General features: G+C 39.2%; 1 protein-coding gene across 5 annotated transcripts in view; it reads left to right on the top strand.

Moving 5' to 3' along the window:
* Window positions 1-16,959, top strand: part of BANP (BTG3 associated nuclear protein) — a 275,918-nt gene that overhangs the window by 118,054 nt on the left and 140,905 nt on the right. For all 5 annotated transcript variants that reach the window (XM_075118461.1, XM_048816312.2, XM_048816313.2 and 2 more), the window contains one exon: window positions 6,562-6,801. In XM_075118461.1, the coding sequence (XP_074974562.1) occupies window positions 6,562-6,801 (240 nt within the window). The remainder of the gene's footprint in view (window positions 1-6,561; window positions 6,802-16,959) is intronic.

The following is a 16,959-nucleotide window of genomic DNA, read 5'->3' on the forward strand; positions in this document are numbered from 1 at the left end:
TATCTTTTGACATTAAATATATATTTTCCAAAAGAATACAGGAGAAACCCAAGTGCTGTAGCCAATGTTCCTGTTCTATGAATAAACTTGTTTTATGTTTTTGTGTGTCTCTTTTTGCCTGTCACTTTTTTTGCTTAAATGTCTTTTGGAGAGCATACATTTAAAACTAGTTCTGTTGGGTTCTCTTCTGTAAGGTTCATGTTATGTGACTAGTCCTGGATTTTAACAGTGCTTGTTTTCAGTCTGCGATGCTCAAGCATAAACCTGGTTTTAACTGTGCTAGGATTGGAAGTTAATAAAGTCTGCACTCTAAAGTCTTTCCGTTAATCACTGCCACTTTGAACTCTTGCAGTGGCAAAGGAGTCAGCCTAATTGCTGGAGGTGTTTTTTTTTTTTTTTTTAAAGTTGACTCTCTTACAAATCTGCCAAAATATTATTTAATTTCTCTGGAGACAGGAGTTTATTTTTGTAGAGTAGGAATTGGTTTATTTTCAGAAGATTAATTCTGCTTTGTGCCTTTGTACTGTAGCTACCAGGCGTTTTCCTCTGGCATAAGTGCCAGAATTGCACCCAGCTTTGTTAGTAAAATAAATAAAACTATTCTGAATAATGGAACAAGTTAATTCTTTAAATATTTACATGGGCAGGTGTTTCACTTTCTTTTTCTTTGTTTTAAAGGGATGATTGATGGCACCTAGCGAGAGAGTGGAACCTAGCTTTGCTTCTAGTCTTATTGCTAATACTCATATATCAAGCTAGTTAAGGGAACGAATCCCAGAAGAAAGAAGTGAGTAACAGTTAAGGGTCAACCATCTCCCTGTGCAGGAAAAACACACATGCACACACATCAGAAAGTATTCTACAGAGGCTGAAACGGCAGCAAACCTTGTCTGTTTTTTGTTCTCTTGACGCAAGCATTTCTCTTTACGAAAAGTTTTAACTCCCCTACTCTGTTTCTACATCAACAAATGTTTGTGCAACAGATCCTAACACCCCTTTCACTCCACCTCTCTCTCTCACACACACACATTCTTTTTGAAGCCAGTAGAGTCTCTGGTCACAGTGAATGGCCAACTGTCTTGTGAGATGAAAGAAATTAACATCATATGGCTAAGAAGGATTTGAGAATGGTATTGAAAAGCAAGCTGCTTTTCTATGCAGTAGAATGGAGCGAAAAGAAAATGTATGATCTTGAAAGAATAGTGAAGAAGAGCTAGAAGTTCTGATCAGTGTCATGAACTGAGCTCCTGAATTAGCGAAGAGAGCAAGCCAGACATAAACAGCATGTCTTAAAACTCTGTATTTAAAAGTAGCGATGAGCCTAAAAGTCCAGATCTGAACAGCCCCCCCCCCACACACCCCAATATTTTGGAGAAGAGGTTCAGGATCTGAATGTGGATCCAAACCTAAATGTATACACCTAACTGCATGCACACATAACTGCTTTGCCAATATTCAGTTACTGTATGCATCTAACTCCTCTGCCTAGTCTGCTCCACCAGTAATGCCAGCTTTGACCACCCCTTTGTTACTCTCACTTCAGCCCTTTCTATATGGAACACTCTCCTTGTGTACACATCTGTAAAGCCCCCTCTTCAAGACCCACCTTTGCTGCCAGGCATATAAGACATTAACCAATGAAGAACAGCTAGGTTGAGGGGCAGATGGGGAGAGTTGCCAATGTTTTTGTAAATATATAATTATTTTTAAAAATGTATTTGTATATTTGACTGTGTCCCTGTTCCTACATCCTTTTTGTTTCTTTTATCTTTTAAAATTTGGAGCTCCTAAGGTTAGAGTCGAGGGCTTTATATGTGTTTGTACAGCGCCAGGCATAGGTGGAACCACTGGCTACTCCAATATACACATTAAATAATAATCATTGGTTAATTGCATGTGTAGTTCCTGTAGTTAGAGTGCTGCCAGTGTTGGGAACTGAAAATCTGGCTTTTAATCTAAACTGCCTGCCCCTGTAGTATTTGTGTGCCAGAATCATTCCCCTCTGAACCCCCTCCATTCCAACTCCACTGGCCTTCATTCTTCTTTTGACTACTCCATCCCCTCATTCTTTCTTCCATGCCACTCCATGTGACTGGAACAGACACCTAACTCCCCTATGGCTAGCAACCTCCCTGTCCTCTAATCCTCTCTGAAAACTCCATCGTCTCTATGATTCTTCCACCATTCACCTTTACTCTTACGTTCTCCTCTACCACTTGCGTATCAGACCTTGGCAGATGAACTAAATAAAAATAACCAAAATGGATTGTAAACTCCTTGGGGCTGGGACCTTGTCTTATTTTCTATGGGTAAAGTGCCTGTTACATCTATGATACTGTATAAATAATAATGCATATGTGTATAATAATGATACTTAGTAGCTATATAGCCTGCATAAAGTTTGAGTGTAACACAAATGCTAGCTAATTATTCCCCTGATTCTGCAAAGACTTATGCATGAGCTTAATTTAAAGCATGTGAATAGTACCATTGAACTGAAAGATAATTTAAAGTTAACAATGAATTTAAAGGTTTTCAGGATTGAGGCTTAGTATAGCAATATTATATGTATATGTAGCCTAAACTGCAAACTCATATGTGTATCCTGTATCTGAATGGTTGGCAGACCTTTTGAAGTGTCTAGTCAATGTATTTTGTAATGTTAAAGATTACAATACGTGAATTTTTATGTACACTTTTATTAAAGATATAAGGCCCTGAAACACTAAAATAAATTTAAAAAGCACTACAATATTGTAGCAACTTTTTCGTAAGATGCTCTGTGGTTCTGAAATAAAATTGTACTTACGGGGATCACTGGTATGAAAATAATAAATATTTTCTATTTTTTTAAAATAAGGAAAGGAAACAACATACGTGTTTTTCTAAGAGAAGGTGGAAAAACCCACAAATGACCTGTTAAGCAACAGAAACTTAAAATATGAATGAAATATAAATGAACAATTCAGTTAAAAAGTTTAACAAATTAGTACCACAGTTGAATTTCTTATATTATTAAAAAACTGCCCAACCCACAGAGGAAATGCTGGTGATTGATATCATTGTGGGATTTGAATTGTTGTTCAGAATATTATAAGTAACATTATCTGTTGTCACAGATTACAGAAAAAAATTCCACTACATTATTTGTTTTTCTTTATATTTTGGCATAGTTGTGGAATTTAGATTCAGTTACACTTTGGGTAAGTTCTAGTCAAACTTGAAAACACTCTGGCTTTAAGATAATCCTATCCTAGGTTTTTCAGTTTTTCTTATATTGTCAGTTTAAAGATAGTATGACATGTTGATTCATCTTTAGATATTTGTGTGTTTTCTGTATCTCCTCTGTGTACTGTAAGTGCATCATATTCAGGAAAAAAAGCTTCTGGATAATTTCTCCTTATAAAAGCAGAAGATACTTTAGTTTCGGTATATTCTGAGATGCAATTTCCCTGTTAATTATTGGGGGTTGAATAAAGGAAAACTAATTACACTGTCAGTTTAATTTATTTGCAGAAATACTAGGCTGTTTTAACCCACTGATCTCTCATCACTGGGAGCACTTTGGTACCATTTCCAGATGTCTATCAGTCTCGCAGAAAGGTTTTCATTTCAAAGGCAGCACTCTAACACAGAGAAATGCAATAGCCTGACACATTCAAGACGATTTTGTTTGGATTGAATCAAAGAATTGCTGTAAACATTGAGTAGAAATGTAAAAGGGCCATTGAAGGTTCCACACAAGCCATTTTTTGTTTGGAGAATTTCACATTTACCAGTCCTCCTGCTATGGGATACAGAGGCAAAGGGAGAATCTATTGTAGTATTCTGAAAGTACAATGTGAATGCAAGAGCTGAAAACATTTTTCAGGGCTTATGGTATAGGTCAGCACAATCAAGTGCTGTATTCTCTTCCAAATTGTAAGCAATAACAGTAGAATTACACATAGTAACTTCTATAATCAGTACTACTAGTAAACTTTCATTATTCTGTGAATGGAAAAAGTCTTTGATTCATATATGCTAAGTTTCAGAGTAGCAGCCGTGTTAGTCTGTATTCGCAAAAAGAAAAGGAGGACTTCACTTCACTTCATCGAAGTGAGCTGTAGCTCATGAAAGCTTATGCTTAAATAAATTGGTTAGTCTCTAAGGTGCCACAAGTCCTCTTTTTCTTTTTATATATGCTAAGATCATTCATTAGCATGGCTGCAGATGGAAAGGTGCTTTATAATTGTTATGAATTATATTATTAGAAATATTTTTAATCATTTGAGCTAAATTGAAATCAGGCAGTAGAGTTCTGATAGCAGTTTATAGAATAGTTCGCTCAAGTTTGCTAGATTCTCTTGAAAATAAAAACATAGAAGATATATTAGAAAATGAACACAGCCATACAGTCATTTCTCTGCTTTGCCTTCTGTGTCCAGTTTAATCATTAGCAGGATATCTTTTTCTAATATTATTAGATGCCAGGAATAGTTGCATTCTGAACAAGTTATAATCAATCCGAGCAATTGACTTTCCTACCATAACATGCAGATGCCATCTTGCACATTGCAAAGTGTAACTAATGCATTGCAGGCTGGGGGTATGAAAAAAAATGTAAACAAAAACAATTAGGGTTCTTCATTTTTCTAGACCAGTGATAGAAATATAAGAAACAAGCAAATTCATTAGGGAAAATTGGATTTGTCGAAATAAAAAGATAATTAGAACATTACATTGTGCTCACATTTTGATGCTCTACAAAAGTTTGATATTAACATTAATGGTTTATGTGTGGAGGTAAATATTTTCCTTTACTTACAGATATATGGCCATCTGATATTTCTGTATCAATACTGTATAATTTAACATTTATTTCATACTATCACTATTCATTGCAATAAACTTGGATCTGATACTTGCTACATCAGTCAGTCCCAGAGATCTTGTCTCAAAAGCGATCTTTAGAGCATGAGTTTCTTCCTATGTTAGATTTTATTGCTTGCTTCTTGCACATAATTTAACAGAATGCAGGCTAACACAGTCCAATAGCTGGAAATAAAGATCATGCTTTTTCAGGGGTCACATAAGCCTATTTACCTTGAAAAGTGCTCATTCATCTAAACTTTTTCATGGTTAGCAGATGAATAGGATGATTATGAAAAACAGACATTTGTGACTTTGTGTATACCATAATACTTCACTACATACATGTCCTTAAAAAATAAATCCTATAGTTAAAAGATCTGTTTCATATTCATATCGCTTTCTGAAGATGTGTAAAAAAGCAATACAAGTGCTAGCATGGCATGAATGAATGGCATGAATCCCAACTCAGTCTCTTTTATGCGTTTTACCCCACTAAGCTGTGCGAACATTGAAATTAAATCCAAACAGTCTGTGTCAGTCATTATTGAAATGTTAGGCTTGACCACTGGGTTATTCCCCATATATTGTCAAGATTGTTACAGGAAATTTCATTTTAACTGGAATGAGCAAACAGCCTGGCTTAGCATCTCATCCAAAGGGACTGTACATTTCCTTGCAGCTGCATCGCACACTCCAGGTGTGACTCTGGTGTCCACACTGAACTTTAGTTCAATTTCTGATTAGTGGCTTGAATCCACAGACTTCTGGCACTGCCAACAAAATTTAATTTCCATTACAAATTCAGTGCTTCCCTTAGCTTAAAATGAGTATTTATTTTCCCAAACCATGAGAGGCCAGAGCAAGAGGAAAATCCACGGTCTTCTATTCAGGTATAGTGCTGGCAGCCAGTATAATGAATACATATTCTTCTGCTAATGACCTCACCCTTGACCAGGAGGAAAGAGACACTAGAGAGATGAATGGTGATTCATGCTCAGTGCTGGGGCTGGTCCTTTGGTAAATGACGTGTTTAGGAAATAATGCAGACTACCGTTCAGTAAGTCTGAAACAAAACAAAAAGTTTAATTTGAGATCTTCAGCTACAGTTGAGTGATTGTCCTTGGTAAACCCCTTAAGTAATTAATCAAGGAAATTACCCCTCATCACTAATTATTTATTTTCTCAACTTGTCAGCCTTGCTTAAGCTCATCTTGTTGCATTGCTTAAGGGGAAAATTGTGATTCAAATTTGTGAGGTTGGAGGGACAAGGCTTACCAGAAAAGTGGCTCACTCTAAGATATCAGCTTCCTTACCCCACAGACTTGCCCTTATCCTTATTTTGAGGGGGCTGAATGAGCACGACTAAAGGTCAGAAGATTTTCTGTGTTCTTTTGCTCATTGGCCTCTCTTCAGAGACTGTTTTAATTTCATTTGTGAGTTGGACATCTGGACCAAGACCAATTGCTCATTTCTTGGAGGCCACAGAACAGCTGTTCATGGTAACCACTTTTGGTCACTGCTGATGTGAGTTGGATAAACACTCTTTATCCATTACAAATCTTGTGAGCCAGCCAGTCACTATGAGCTTTGAAATAAGTTAAGGGAAAACATAAAGAAAATGGGAAGAGCTGATGATATTTATACATTTTAAATATAACTGTTGCAGCCTGTGCCATCACTTAGAATTTCCTCGTTCTCTGTTTTTAGAGGATTACCCCAATGGGACATGGCTTGGAGATGAAAACAATCCTGAGATGCGAGTCCGTTGCCCCATCACCCCAGCTGACATGCTGCATATCAGCACCAACTGCCGCACAGCTGAGAAGATGGCACTGACGTTGCTAGATTACCTCTTCCACCGGGAAATTCAGGCCATCTCCAACCTTTCAGGGCAAGGGAAGCATGGGAAGAAGCAGCTTGATCCGCTCATGATTTATGGTATTCGCTGTGAGTATAACCCGGAAGTTTCTGATCTTGTGCTGTATAGAGAGATTTCCATCTGCTTTGTCTGACAATTGAGAGCAAAAGAGAAAAGCAGAGCGAAATCTTTAGAACCAAGTGTTCTAAAATGTTCATGCACATTCCTTTTTTGGTTTATTTGTCTCAATATTTTTGGGGAGGCCTTCTCAGTATTGGCTAATGTTATAACCTGCTCAGGTATTTGTATGCATCTCTTGACTCCAATCCTGCCTCTCCTTCTCCTGCTCTCTAGTCTTCTCCCTCCCCCCTCAAAAAACCCCCACAACAACCCATAGTAATTAAAATGTCCTTTGGACATCACACATTAGATACAATGTTCATTGCCCTTTACTGAAATAAGAGTGGGGCCCATTTTATTTATCCTGGTGCCATCTATCTCTCCAATTATTTTGGTCTAATCTCTGTATGAATAACCCTTCCATTGCTGTGGCACCTATGTGCTGTCATTAATTTAGCTAATTACCTCCACTTGCTTGTTGCTCAGATATTTCATTATCTGCTCCATGCTCTGTATTTTTTTGTGGTTCCATTTTGAATCTCACTATAGGAAGTACAATCCCTGAAAGATGATTGGCTGACCTGGTGACATTATTTTAGCCAGCAGCCCAAGCCTAGAAATATGGTCAGGCAGGTCATGCATCAATCTGACCAACTCCTCCTTTACTCTACAGTTATTTTGGTCTGCACATTTATTTTTAAATAATACATTTTTATGTGGCGAAGAGAGAGTAGCTCTAAAGAACTACAGCACATTATAACAAGTCATGGTCCAACTTCATTTTTCTAATGTCTACATTTTTTGAAGTGTGGTTCTGCTCTTAAAAAGTAGCTTCATTATGCTACTTCTTGAGTTATTTTTGTATTTTATGCTCACCCCCCATGTAACACTGAGCATACTTTGCAAGGTTTTGATTTAACAGCAGACATTATCTTCCAAATAACTTGCTCTGCTCCCCTCCCCTCTATGGCACCAAACTAGCTAATCCTAGGGAAACCTCGCTAGCAGGCTAAGTGACAGTAGATTCCAGAACTTGCAGTCAGTGGAAGTCCTGGACAAAAAATGCATCATATTCAGAATGTATGTTCAGGCGTCAGCTCAGATGTATTTCCCGTCGGGTGAGTTGTAGACAATGTTCTGCCTCCCTGCTTCTGCCACTCTCACTCTTCAGACAGACAGCTGAATGTAGGTGGCATGGTGGGACATAGAGGATGTTTGAGATTGCTTCTACTGTGGTGTTGAAGTGTGTATTGCACAGTCTTCTTCCAAAGAGCTGGGCTGAGACTGTCCATTTATGTTGGGCCCAATCCTTTTCTCACTGAAATAATTGAAAACACTTGTCTTGACTTCACTGATAGCAGGATTAGGCCAATTATCTTATTTAGAAACATGTTGTCGGTATAGCTCTTATGCTGCTGTAGTGTAGGAGGCAGGTTGGGTCAGTCCTTAGAGACACCGCATCCAAACTACAATGCTTCTTTCCATTTACTGTGGTCAGAAGCATAATGATAGGGTCTGGAAACATAGAGAATTGCAGGTTTTAAAGATTGTTGTTATATCATGACAGTTTTCATTGTGTTTCTCACAGCTCATGGTAAGCTGAGTAGAAAGACATTTATGGGGAATAGTCTTGGTGAATATTCAAACTCTGGATTTGTTTTTTAAGTCATGAAAACATTAGAAGTAACATTAGAATTGTGCTCAGCTATCCCAAATGATCAAAATAAATTACATTCTGTCAGAGTTGGGTGTGTTTTTTGTTGCCGTTGCCACCAGACAGATGTTTTCTTAGCTTCTATTTATGGGAGGATCCTAAAGGACCAATTTAAATTAGTCTATGGTGGGTGTTTCCTAGAAATCTCTCAGGCTCTCTTTTTGGTTTAGGAAGCCACTCTGAGTTCAAACTAGTTCACAGGTACAGAGCATACCAGATGTAGCACATTTCTAGTTGAGAAATCCCAACCATGGTGGTAACTGAAATAATGAAAAAAATAATAATCAACTTGTTTTTGTTGGAAATATAGATACAGTTCACATTATCAAAATAATATGAGCTTGGATCTCAGTTTTGACCAACTGGAAACAAATGGGGAGTGTGGATTGTCTAGATGGTTAGGGTATAAATTCCAAGTGGAATAAACTCATTTTATTTTTTATCAGTATGTATCATTTCAAAGGGTGGACCTCACTCAAACTGAGATGAAGGAAATTGTAGCAGGCTCGCTGCAGTTCACACAAATGTTTCCCTACTTTAGGGAAAAGTTAAATACCATAAAGCATGTGGTTTCAAGATAGGAACTCTTAGGATGATAAAGAGTTCATATTGTTTCTCCTTGTCTAGATGAGTGTTAGGAGGCTATCACAGGCCTACAAACAGAGTTGCAATATATATTAGGGATATAGTTTTTTCTGTAGGTTTATAGGTAACCAAGACCGTGGTGGGAGGTAGATTATGGTACATAAAGTTTCTAAAATGTTCTTAGACGTGTGATGGACAGCCTGACTGTGTGAGTAAGCAGTAGGCACCTTGCTGATATGACACTGTGGTTACTAGCAGCAGATTACTCAACCAATTGTTTGATGACAGCAGCCAAGTTGACTTTATAAGTATAGTTTACAGTTTACATTTCAGGCAAGGGAAACCTGCAAATGCCTTCTGAATAGCTGAAATTCTGACACAAGCCATAACACATATAGGGTACCTCTGCTATCCATACTGTCTAAAGCAGTGGTTTTCAAACTGGGGTACATGTACCCCTAGGAGTGTGTGAGCTCTTGTCAGGGGGTAAGTGAGAAAAATCCTGTAATGGTGGACAATGCATTTAATTTAGTAAGACATGGCAATCTAATCATAGATATATTATGACCCTATTTCAGATGCGGGTACATGGTAGACTACATTATTTGGAAAGGAGTATGCAGCCTAAAAAACTTTGAAAACCACTGATCTTAGGTATACAGAAATAGTAATGTTAACTTGGAATTATATGGGGAACCATTGAGCGACAATGAGCAACAGTCCTGATTGAAACGAGTTTTATAGGCAACAAACTTTGAATTATGCATTCCTGAAATTATTTTATGTAGTTCACCTACAGAGTATTACAGTGGGAATAAATTAATGTACCGGGATATTTTTGTGTGCAGTTATTATTTGGAATGCCAGCTAACTTTAATCTTAACAAAAAACCCCACCAATTAGAGCATGATTGAATTTTTCTGAGGAATTCAATACTGCATCATTATATTTCTGCTATGGCAATGCAGAGTTACATGGAGAAAGTCTGTGGAAAGTGATTGCTAATGAGCCTGATAGCACTGTTCCTTCTTCAGGAAGGATTGAGTTTGGGAAGTACACTCCTAATGGCCTCATTTTGTTGATGATGTCACCTGACTACTGTGGTGGGGAACAGTGGGCTAAACTAGAAATATCCTGTTGAACTTGCTGCACTGTGGCCTATCATTGGTTCACTCTGTAAGAGAAAACAGAAGCCTTCAAAGGCTTTCACAGTGTTGTTTGATCATGTATAAAATGTGTTGGTGGCTCTGTAAGGGCTAATAAGATCTACAGATAATTTTGTTCTTGCAAATTTTGGAGACCTCTTCAGATGCTTATGTAGTGTAAATGGTACTTTTTAAAGTTACTGAATGTAACACTATTATTTTCACAAGTTTTTATAAGGCTAAATAGGTTTTATTTGAAAATTTGTTCATAAAAAAAACAAAAAAAAGCAGTGTGCTTGCAAAAAGTGCACATGCAACCCCCCAAATTTAGGTGCGCAAGTGGGATTATTGTAGCCCTAAGTGCTGTTCGTGTGTGCAATTACTGGATTTGTATATGCTAAGCAGGCTTTTGAAAATGAGGCTCCTTAAGTTAAAGTGTGTGATCATATTTTGGCAATATACGACTAAGCTGATATAATTTAAAAGGGAGATTCTTTGTAAAAGTAACCCTGATTGAAGTTAGGGGTACTTTACAGCATCTAAAACAGAGGTCTGTTGGCTCCACTCAGTGTCTAGACTAACATGTTGTCTTTGTTCTGCAACAAATCCCCATGCATCCAAAGAAGAATACACTCCCTAAATATAGACAGTTGCAAGAATACCCACATACAGTGTGTTTAGGGAATCTGAAAGTGATTGCATGGTTAATTAGGCTTAAAATAACATAGCCAAGGCATCATAAAATTACTACAGCACTGAATAGGGGTATGGGTGCGGGTGTGGGATGTGGACCTTGGGAGGGAGTTTGGGTGTGGGAGGGCACTCATGGCTGGGGTTGGGGTGCGGGAGGAGGTGCGGGCTTCAGAAGGGATTTTGGGTGTGGGAGGGAGCTCAGGGCTGGGGTTGGCGTTGGGGTTGTGGTGTGGGCTCCAGGAGGGAGTTTGGGTGCAGGAGGGGACTCAGGCTGGGGCTGGGGGTTGGAGTGTGCGAGGAGGCACGGGGTGTGGACTCTGGGAGGGAGTTTGGGTGTGGGAGGGGGCTCAGGGCTGGGGTTGGAGTGCGGGAGGGGGTGTGGGCTCCGGAAGGGAGATTGGGTGCAGGAGGGGGCTGAGGATGGTGCAGGGGTTTGGAGTGCGGGAGGGTGTGCGGGCTCCAGAAGGGGGCTCAGGGGTGGAGCAGAGTGTTCAGGTGCGGGCTCTAGGAGGGAGTTAGGGTGCGGGAGGGGGTTCCGACCTGGGGCAGCGGGGTGGGGTGCAGGAGGAGGTTCAGGGTGTAAGCTCCAACTGAGCGGCACTTACCTCAGGTGGCTCCCTGTCGGCAGTGCAGCGGGGCTAAGGCAGGCTCCCTGCCTGCCCTGGCTCCGTGTGGATCCCAGAAGTGGCTAGCATATCCAGCTCCTAGGCACAGGGGGGCCAGGCGACTCTATGCAATGCGCACTGCCCACACAGGCGCTGTCCCTGCGGTTCCCATTGGCCTCGGTTCCTGGACATGCCGGCTGCTTCCAGGAGCTGCGGGGAGCCAGGGCAGGCAGGGAGGCTGCCTTAGCCCCACTGTGCTGCCGACCGGACTTTTAACAGCCCAGTCAGCGATGCTGACCAGAGCCGCCAAGGTCCCTTTTCGAGTGGGTGTTCCGGTTGAAAACCGAATGTCTAGCAACGCTAGTAATAATTCATAAACTCCCAGGGTGAAACCCTGTTCCTATTGAAGTCAGTGGTAAAACTCCCATTGACTTCAGTGTGGCCAGGATTTCATTCCTACAGTTTATCAATGATGCACTGAAAGAAATGCGAAGCTCTGCAGTGCCATATTCTCTTGGCCTCACCAGTCTGTAGGCCAGCTGTCTTTTATTGCTGATGTGTTGTTCCATAAACTCCAAGAAAAACTAACTACAGCAGTAGGGTGGGAACTGAATCATATCATTGTCCTCAATATGCAGTTTGCTGCTGCTCCGTGCAGTAATACTGTGCTGCGTTTATTTTAAACTTACATGAAGATCTAATGTCATCAGTTAAGCATATGCCAATCATAGCTAGCAAGTTCAGGTCATCATGGAGATCTTTTTGTTCAAGTTTCATCTTCCAGTTTATCAGTGGAAAGCTTTTCCTCCCTTTCTTTTTCTGGGGAAAAAAATAGCCAACCAAATCTGTATTTAATAGAAAATATTTTGAAAAATATAGCATGCAGAAGCTACTTTTTCCCAAATGAAGGCATGTATGTTTATTAAAAATTCTTGATATATTGCATAAGTTCTGCCATAACAGAAAGGCAGAGTTTATCTTTGGAGGTATATATTTTCATTTAGTTGTTTGTGGGGTGACAGTGGTAGTGGAGAAAAAGTTTTGGGCAAGTAACCAGAACAGTTTAAATATACTATGGCTTTAAGTAGCTCATTACTTCAGCCCTACCAAAAATGTAGGGATTTTCTGGTGAAACATGATCTAAGAATGTCAGCAGTTAGGACTTTCTTTATTGTAACTGAAAATGTAGGCTTAGCTCTTATGCAGTTTTATGACAGCATCTGCAAACGTGCTTTTTTTAAAAAAAAACAAACCAAACCCTAATTTTTTACTGTAGAAAGCGAGAAATGCAATAAAATGATGGATTGCGGAATTGCTTTACTTGTGATCTTAGACAATACTATAAAAGAGGGAATTTGTTGTTGGTGATGAGCACTAGTGGAGTAGTAGTAGTGCCTTTATAAGTCACTTTCAATATTTCACAGTTCTTTTAAATTATCAAACAATATAGATAAAGCTGTTAAATGTTAGTTACTGCCTGAATGTGAAAAAGACTTGAGGTTTTGCAATTTTCTAATAATTTTCACATTAGCAAACAAGATAGCTATGAAAAAAATTCTATCATAAAATCCTCTCTCTTCTAGCTTGTAACTTTCTGGAAAATTTCTCTGTGTAGAAAGTTTAAGCAAAATCTACACAGCCTTTTTCAAGTTCTTTCTGAAAAGAAGTAGAAACTAAATCTGAAAAATGATGAGCAATACCAATGTTGGAAGTAAGGGCATTAGATTAAAAATGTCTGTGTAATTCTGCAGAGAACTTAGTACTGTTCTGCTGAATCTTGCCCTCAGCCTATTACAGCACAAACTGTTGCTGACTTCAGTTCATGGATTAACGTTATTTCATCTTGAATACATCTGTGTAGAGATGTTTAAAATAGCATAGATCTACTGCTAAAATTGAAAACACAGATTATATGACACTATCAAAATATATGTAGGAAAACAGGCTTCCACATTTTTCATATTATGTTAAAGTCCATCTGAGAATATGTCTGATTCAGAGCTATGCTATAAAATGTCTTTTCTTTTTCACTTGGTATGTGGCTGTTAAATTTTTTTTTTTAGGAAGGTCACAATCATACTATAGGAAGAGACTTGGTTACCAAAGTTTAGTCCTTTTGTAGGTCATACTTCTAATACTGGTGAAAGTAGATCTGTCTTTCTAAGTGACCAGATTAGCTCAAAGAGTTGTAAACATAGTGCCTGATAGAAAAATGAACTATAGGTTTGTCTGGTCCAGGAGAACTAGTGTGAATAGCTTAAATAGAATTAAACACCCTACTCCTTTACAAAATTCATTAACGTGACCTTTCTTCTCATGATGCAGAGGCAGATCACCCAAATCTTTGTATTAGGAAATGCATTTGATTCGTGCCTGATTGTGTAATTTGTGCCAGTCTGACCGGTGTATGTGTATAGACATTCATTCACATAACCCAAATATATGTTACAAGTTGTGCTGGTCTGAGCAGCTCATAAAATAAAAATGTATCCTGCCCCAGCTTGCTAGGCCATCCAGTGTGTGGAGAGGCCCTGCAGGTGAATTGTGTGCCAACTGCTTTTGAGAAAAACTGAGCTGTAGCCAATGAACTACACCAATCACTGGACAAAAACTCTGCAGAGGAGAGCACAATGGGCTGAAGCAACTACTAAAACACTAGATGGCTATGTATAAGTGTTCTGCTGCATGAAATGGGGACGTCTTCGCTTCTAGCCACCTGCATAATTACCCCCATCAAACCTCTTTACTTGGGCATTGCACAGTTTACAGAGACCTCAAGATGGGAATCTTATAAAAGTGAGGGAAGTGATCAAAGTGATTCCATGTACTGGGATTTTTTTTGTTATTTTTTGGCCTTCTCAGGAAATATATTTGAGTATTATAAGCTGTGCATGTGAAGTCGAATATCCAGTTCTATGACTGAGGAGACTACCCTTTAAATATTAGCATCTTGACTGGGCAACAAGTTGTCATTTAAAATACACAGATCACTATTAATTTATTGTGTCAGCTTCAGCCTCTCTCTTTCTGAGGATTTTGGTCTTAACAATAACGTAAGTTAAATCACAAATGTTCCACAGGTCAATTTCATCTTCAGTGGACACTGACCCCATGTAATATCAGAGGAGGAGCAATAGAAAGTGCTGCATTCACAGACCATAAGCCCTAGTACCACTGTGCCAATGTGACTGCTTTATAGGTTACTGCTAGTAGTTGCCATTATTATAATTATTTAATAAAGGGCTATCAAACTTAATTTATAAAATAACAGAAATAGAAAAGATCCCTAACCATTCTCCCTTAGACCTGCTCTTTACTCTCCCATCTTTTTTATGGTTTTTTGCACCCTTTAATTTTTTCCCCTCACCTCTATTTTTATGTCGTCCTTCCCTTTCCATGATTCTGCACTGCACCATGTGTGATGTCTGGACACTGATTCTATGCATTGGATCGGTCTCTGTAGTAGGATGGAATATAACCACAAATAGAGTTTAAAAACGTTTCGACCAGATAAAACAAATGTAGCCACAAGTCTTTCGTGGGCCCAACACCTGGAGCCGTGCATACAGCACTTGGATTCCATCAGGAGAGGTAGAAACTCAAGCCATTCTCATTTTGTTTAATATCTTGTTCTAATAAAATCCTCATTAGAGAGCTTAAATGACTCATAGAGCAATCTGTATTTTCACGCCAGATGAACTGTGTAGGGTTATGTAGATGTGAGATAAACTAAAAATCTTGCTCTTTAAAGAGGGTGGGTACTTTAACTGGGGTGGGGTTAATACTGTAGGGAGCCCACTGTAGAAGGCCATATCAATTTTGTTTTAAAAAACATCCATCACACTGATTTCATCCGATCCTTAATTCCAAGACAACTGGCAAACTAAAGAGAGTGGGTTCCTATTTCATACTTAAGTTCATAGCTGGGGTATTAGAGAGAATAATAAAGGAGTATTGGAAAAACAACAGTCCAGTGAAAAGATTGGGTACAATTCAAATCCACAGTTTTTATATCTAGGCTCCATTACTTAGGATACATTTTGATGTGATTTCTCCTTTCTTCAACCCGTGGCAATGACTGATCGTTCCTTATTAGCCTCCTGCCTTACTAACAACCCTCTAATGGCTGGCACTACAGTAGAACCGCAGAGTTACGAACTCCAGAGTTATGAACTGGCTGGTCAACCACACACCTCATCTGGAACTGGAAGTATGCAATCAGGCAGCAGCAGAGCCGGGAAAAAAAAAAAAGAAATACAGCACAGTGTTAAATGTATACTAATAAAAAAAGTAAAGGGAAAGTATTTGACAAGGTAAGGCAACTGTTTCTGTGCTTGTTTCATTTAAATTAAGGTGGTTAAAAGCAGCATTTGTCTTCTACACAGTAAAGTTTCAAAGCTGTATTAAGTCAACGTTCAGCTGTAAACTTTTGAAAGAACCGCCATAACGTTTTGTTCAGAGTTATGAATATTTCAGAGTAATGAACAACCTCCATTCCTGAGGTGTTTGTAACTCTGAGGTTCTGCTGTATATAGTATGTGGACATACATAAGGGGCCAAAGTAGGTTTGGACGTGGAGCTTTAACTACAGTCAGTTTACTGAGCAGAAATAAACCTGGCAAAAAGGAACAAAGAAATAAAAGATGCACACTTTCTTTTACCAATAACCTTTCCTGTGTTCTAGAGTAGCCCTTTGAATTCAGTCTCTCAAGACTGTGTAATGCAACAAGTGCAGGCAGGAATTGATGTGGATCCAGATGTGGTGCCTCAGGATAACCTTTATGTCTCCCACTGATGTGCGTTGCCTTCAAATATTGTAGTCTCATATTACAGCTACTAGTTTCCCCATATGTCTTGCTCTTAAAGGTGCCACACACAGTAATAATAGTGTGTTTTGTGAGTCTCCGTCTATGCCAGACTCACAGAGTATCTGAGTCTGTTACAGCCCCAGCTATAGGGCGTGCATGTCTGCACTGGTGAGCTGTTTTTAAGGCAGTGGGAAGTGCTTTTAGTGAAAGATTTCTTCTACCAGTAATGCTTTGATCTATGACTGTTTGAAGACCCACCATTACTTCTGCCTGCCCCCTTCATAGCTTTTGCTGTTGTCAGATGCCATAGTCTATCTCTATGGCTGTCAATGTGTTAGGTCATGGCTTTGAGGTAGGGCAGTGCTATTATCTCCATTTTACAGACAGGAGAACTGAGGCACAGAGAGATTAAGGGTTATACAGGAAGTATATGGCAGACGGGGAATTGAACCAGGTCTCCTGAGTCCTAGGTGAGTGCCCTAATGACCACTGCTCTGGTCTCCCTGTCTAACGAACCAGCTCCTTTTGATAGCCTCACAGCACCTGAATCATGGTTCACTCTTGGGTCATGCTCTAT

This window comes from Caretta caretta, chromosome 12 (genome assembly GCF_965140235.1).
Source record: "Caretta caretta isolate rCarCar2 chromosome 12, rCarCar1.hap1, whole genome shotgun sequence".
Taxonomy (NCBI): Eukaryota; Metazoa; Chordata; order Testudines; family Cheloniidae; genus Caretta; species Caretta caretta.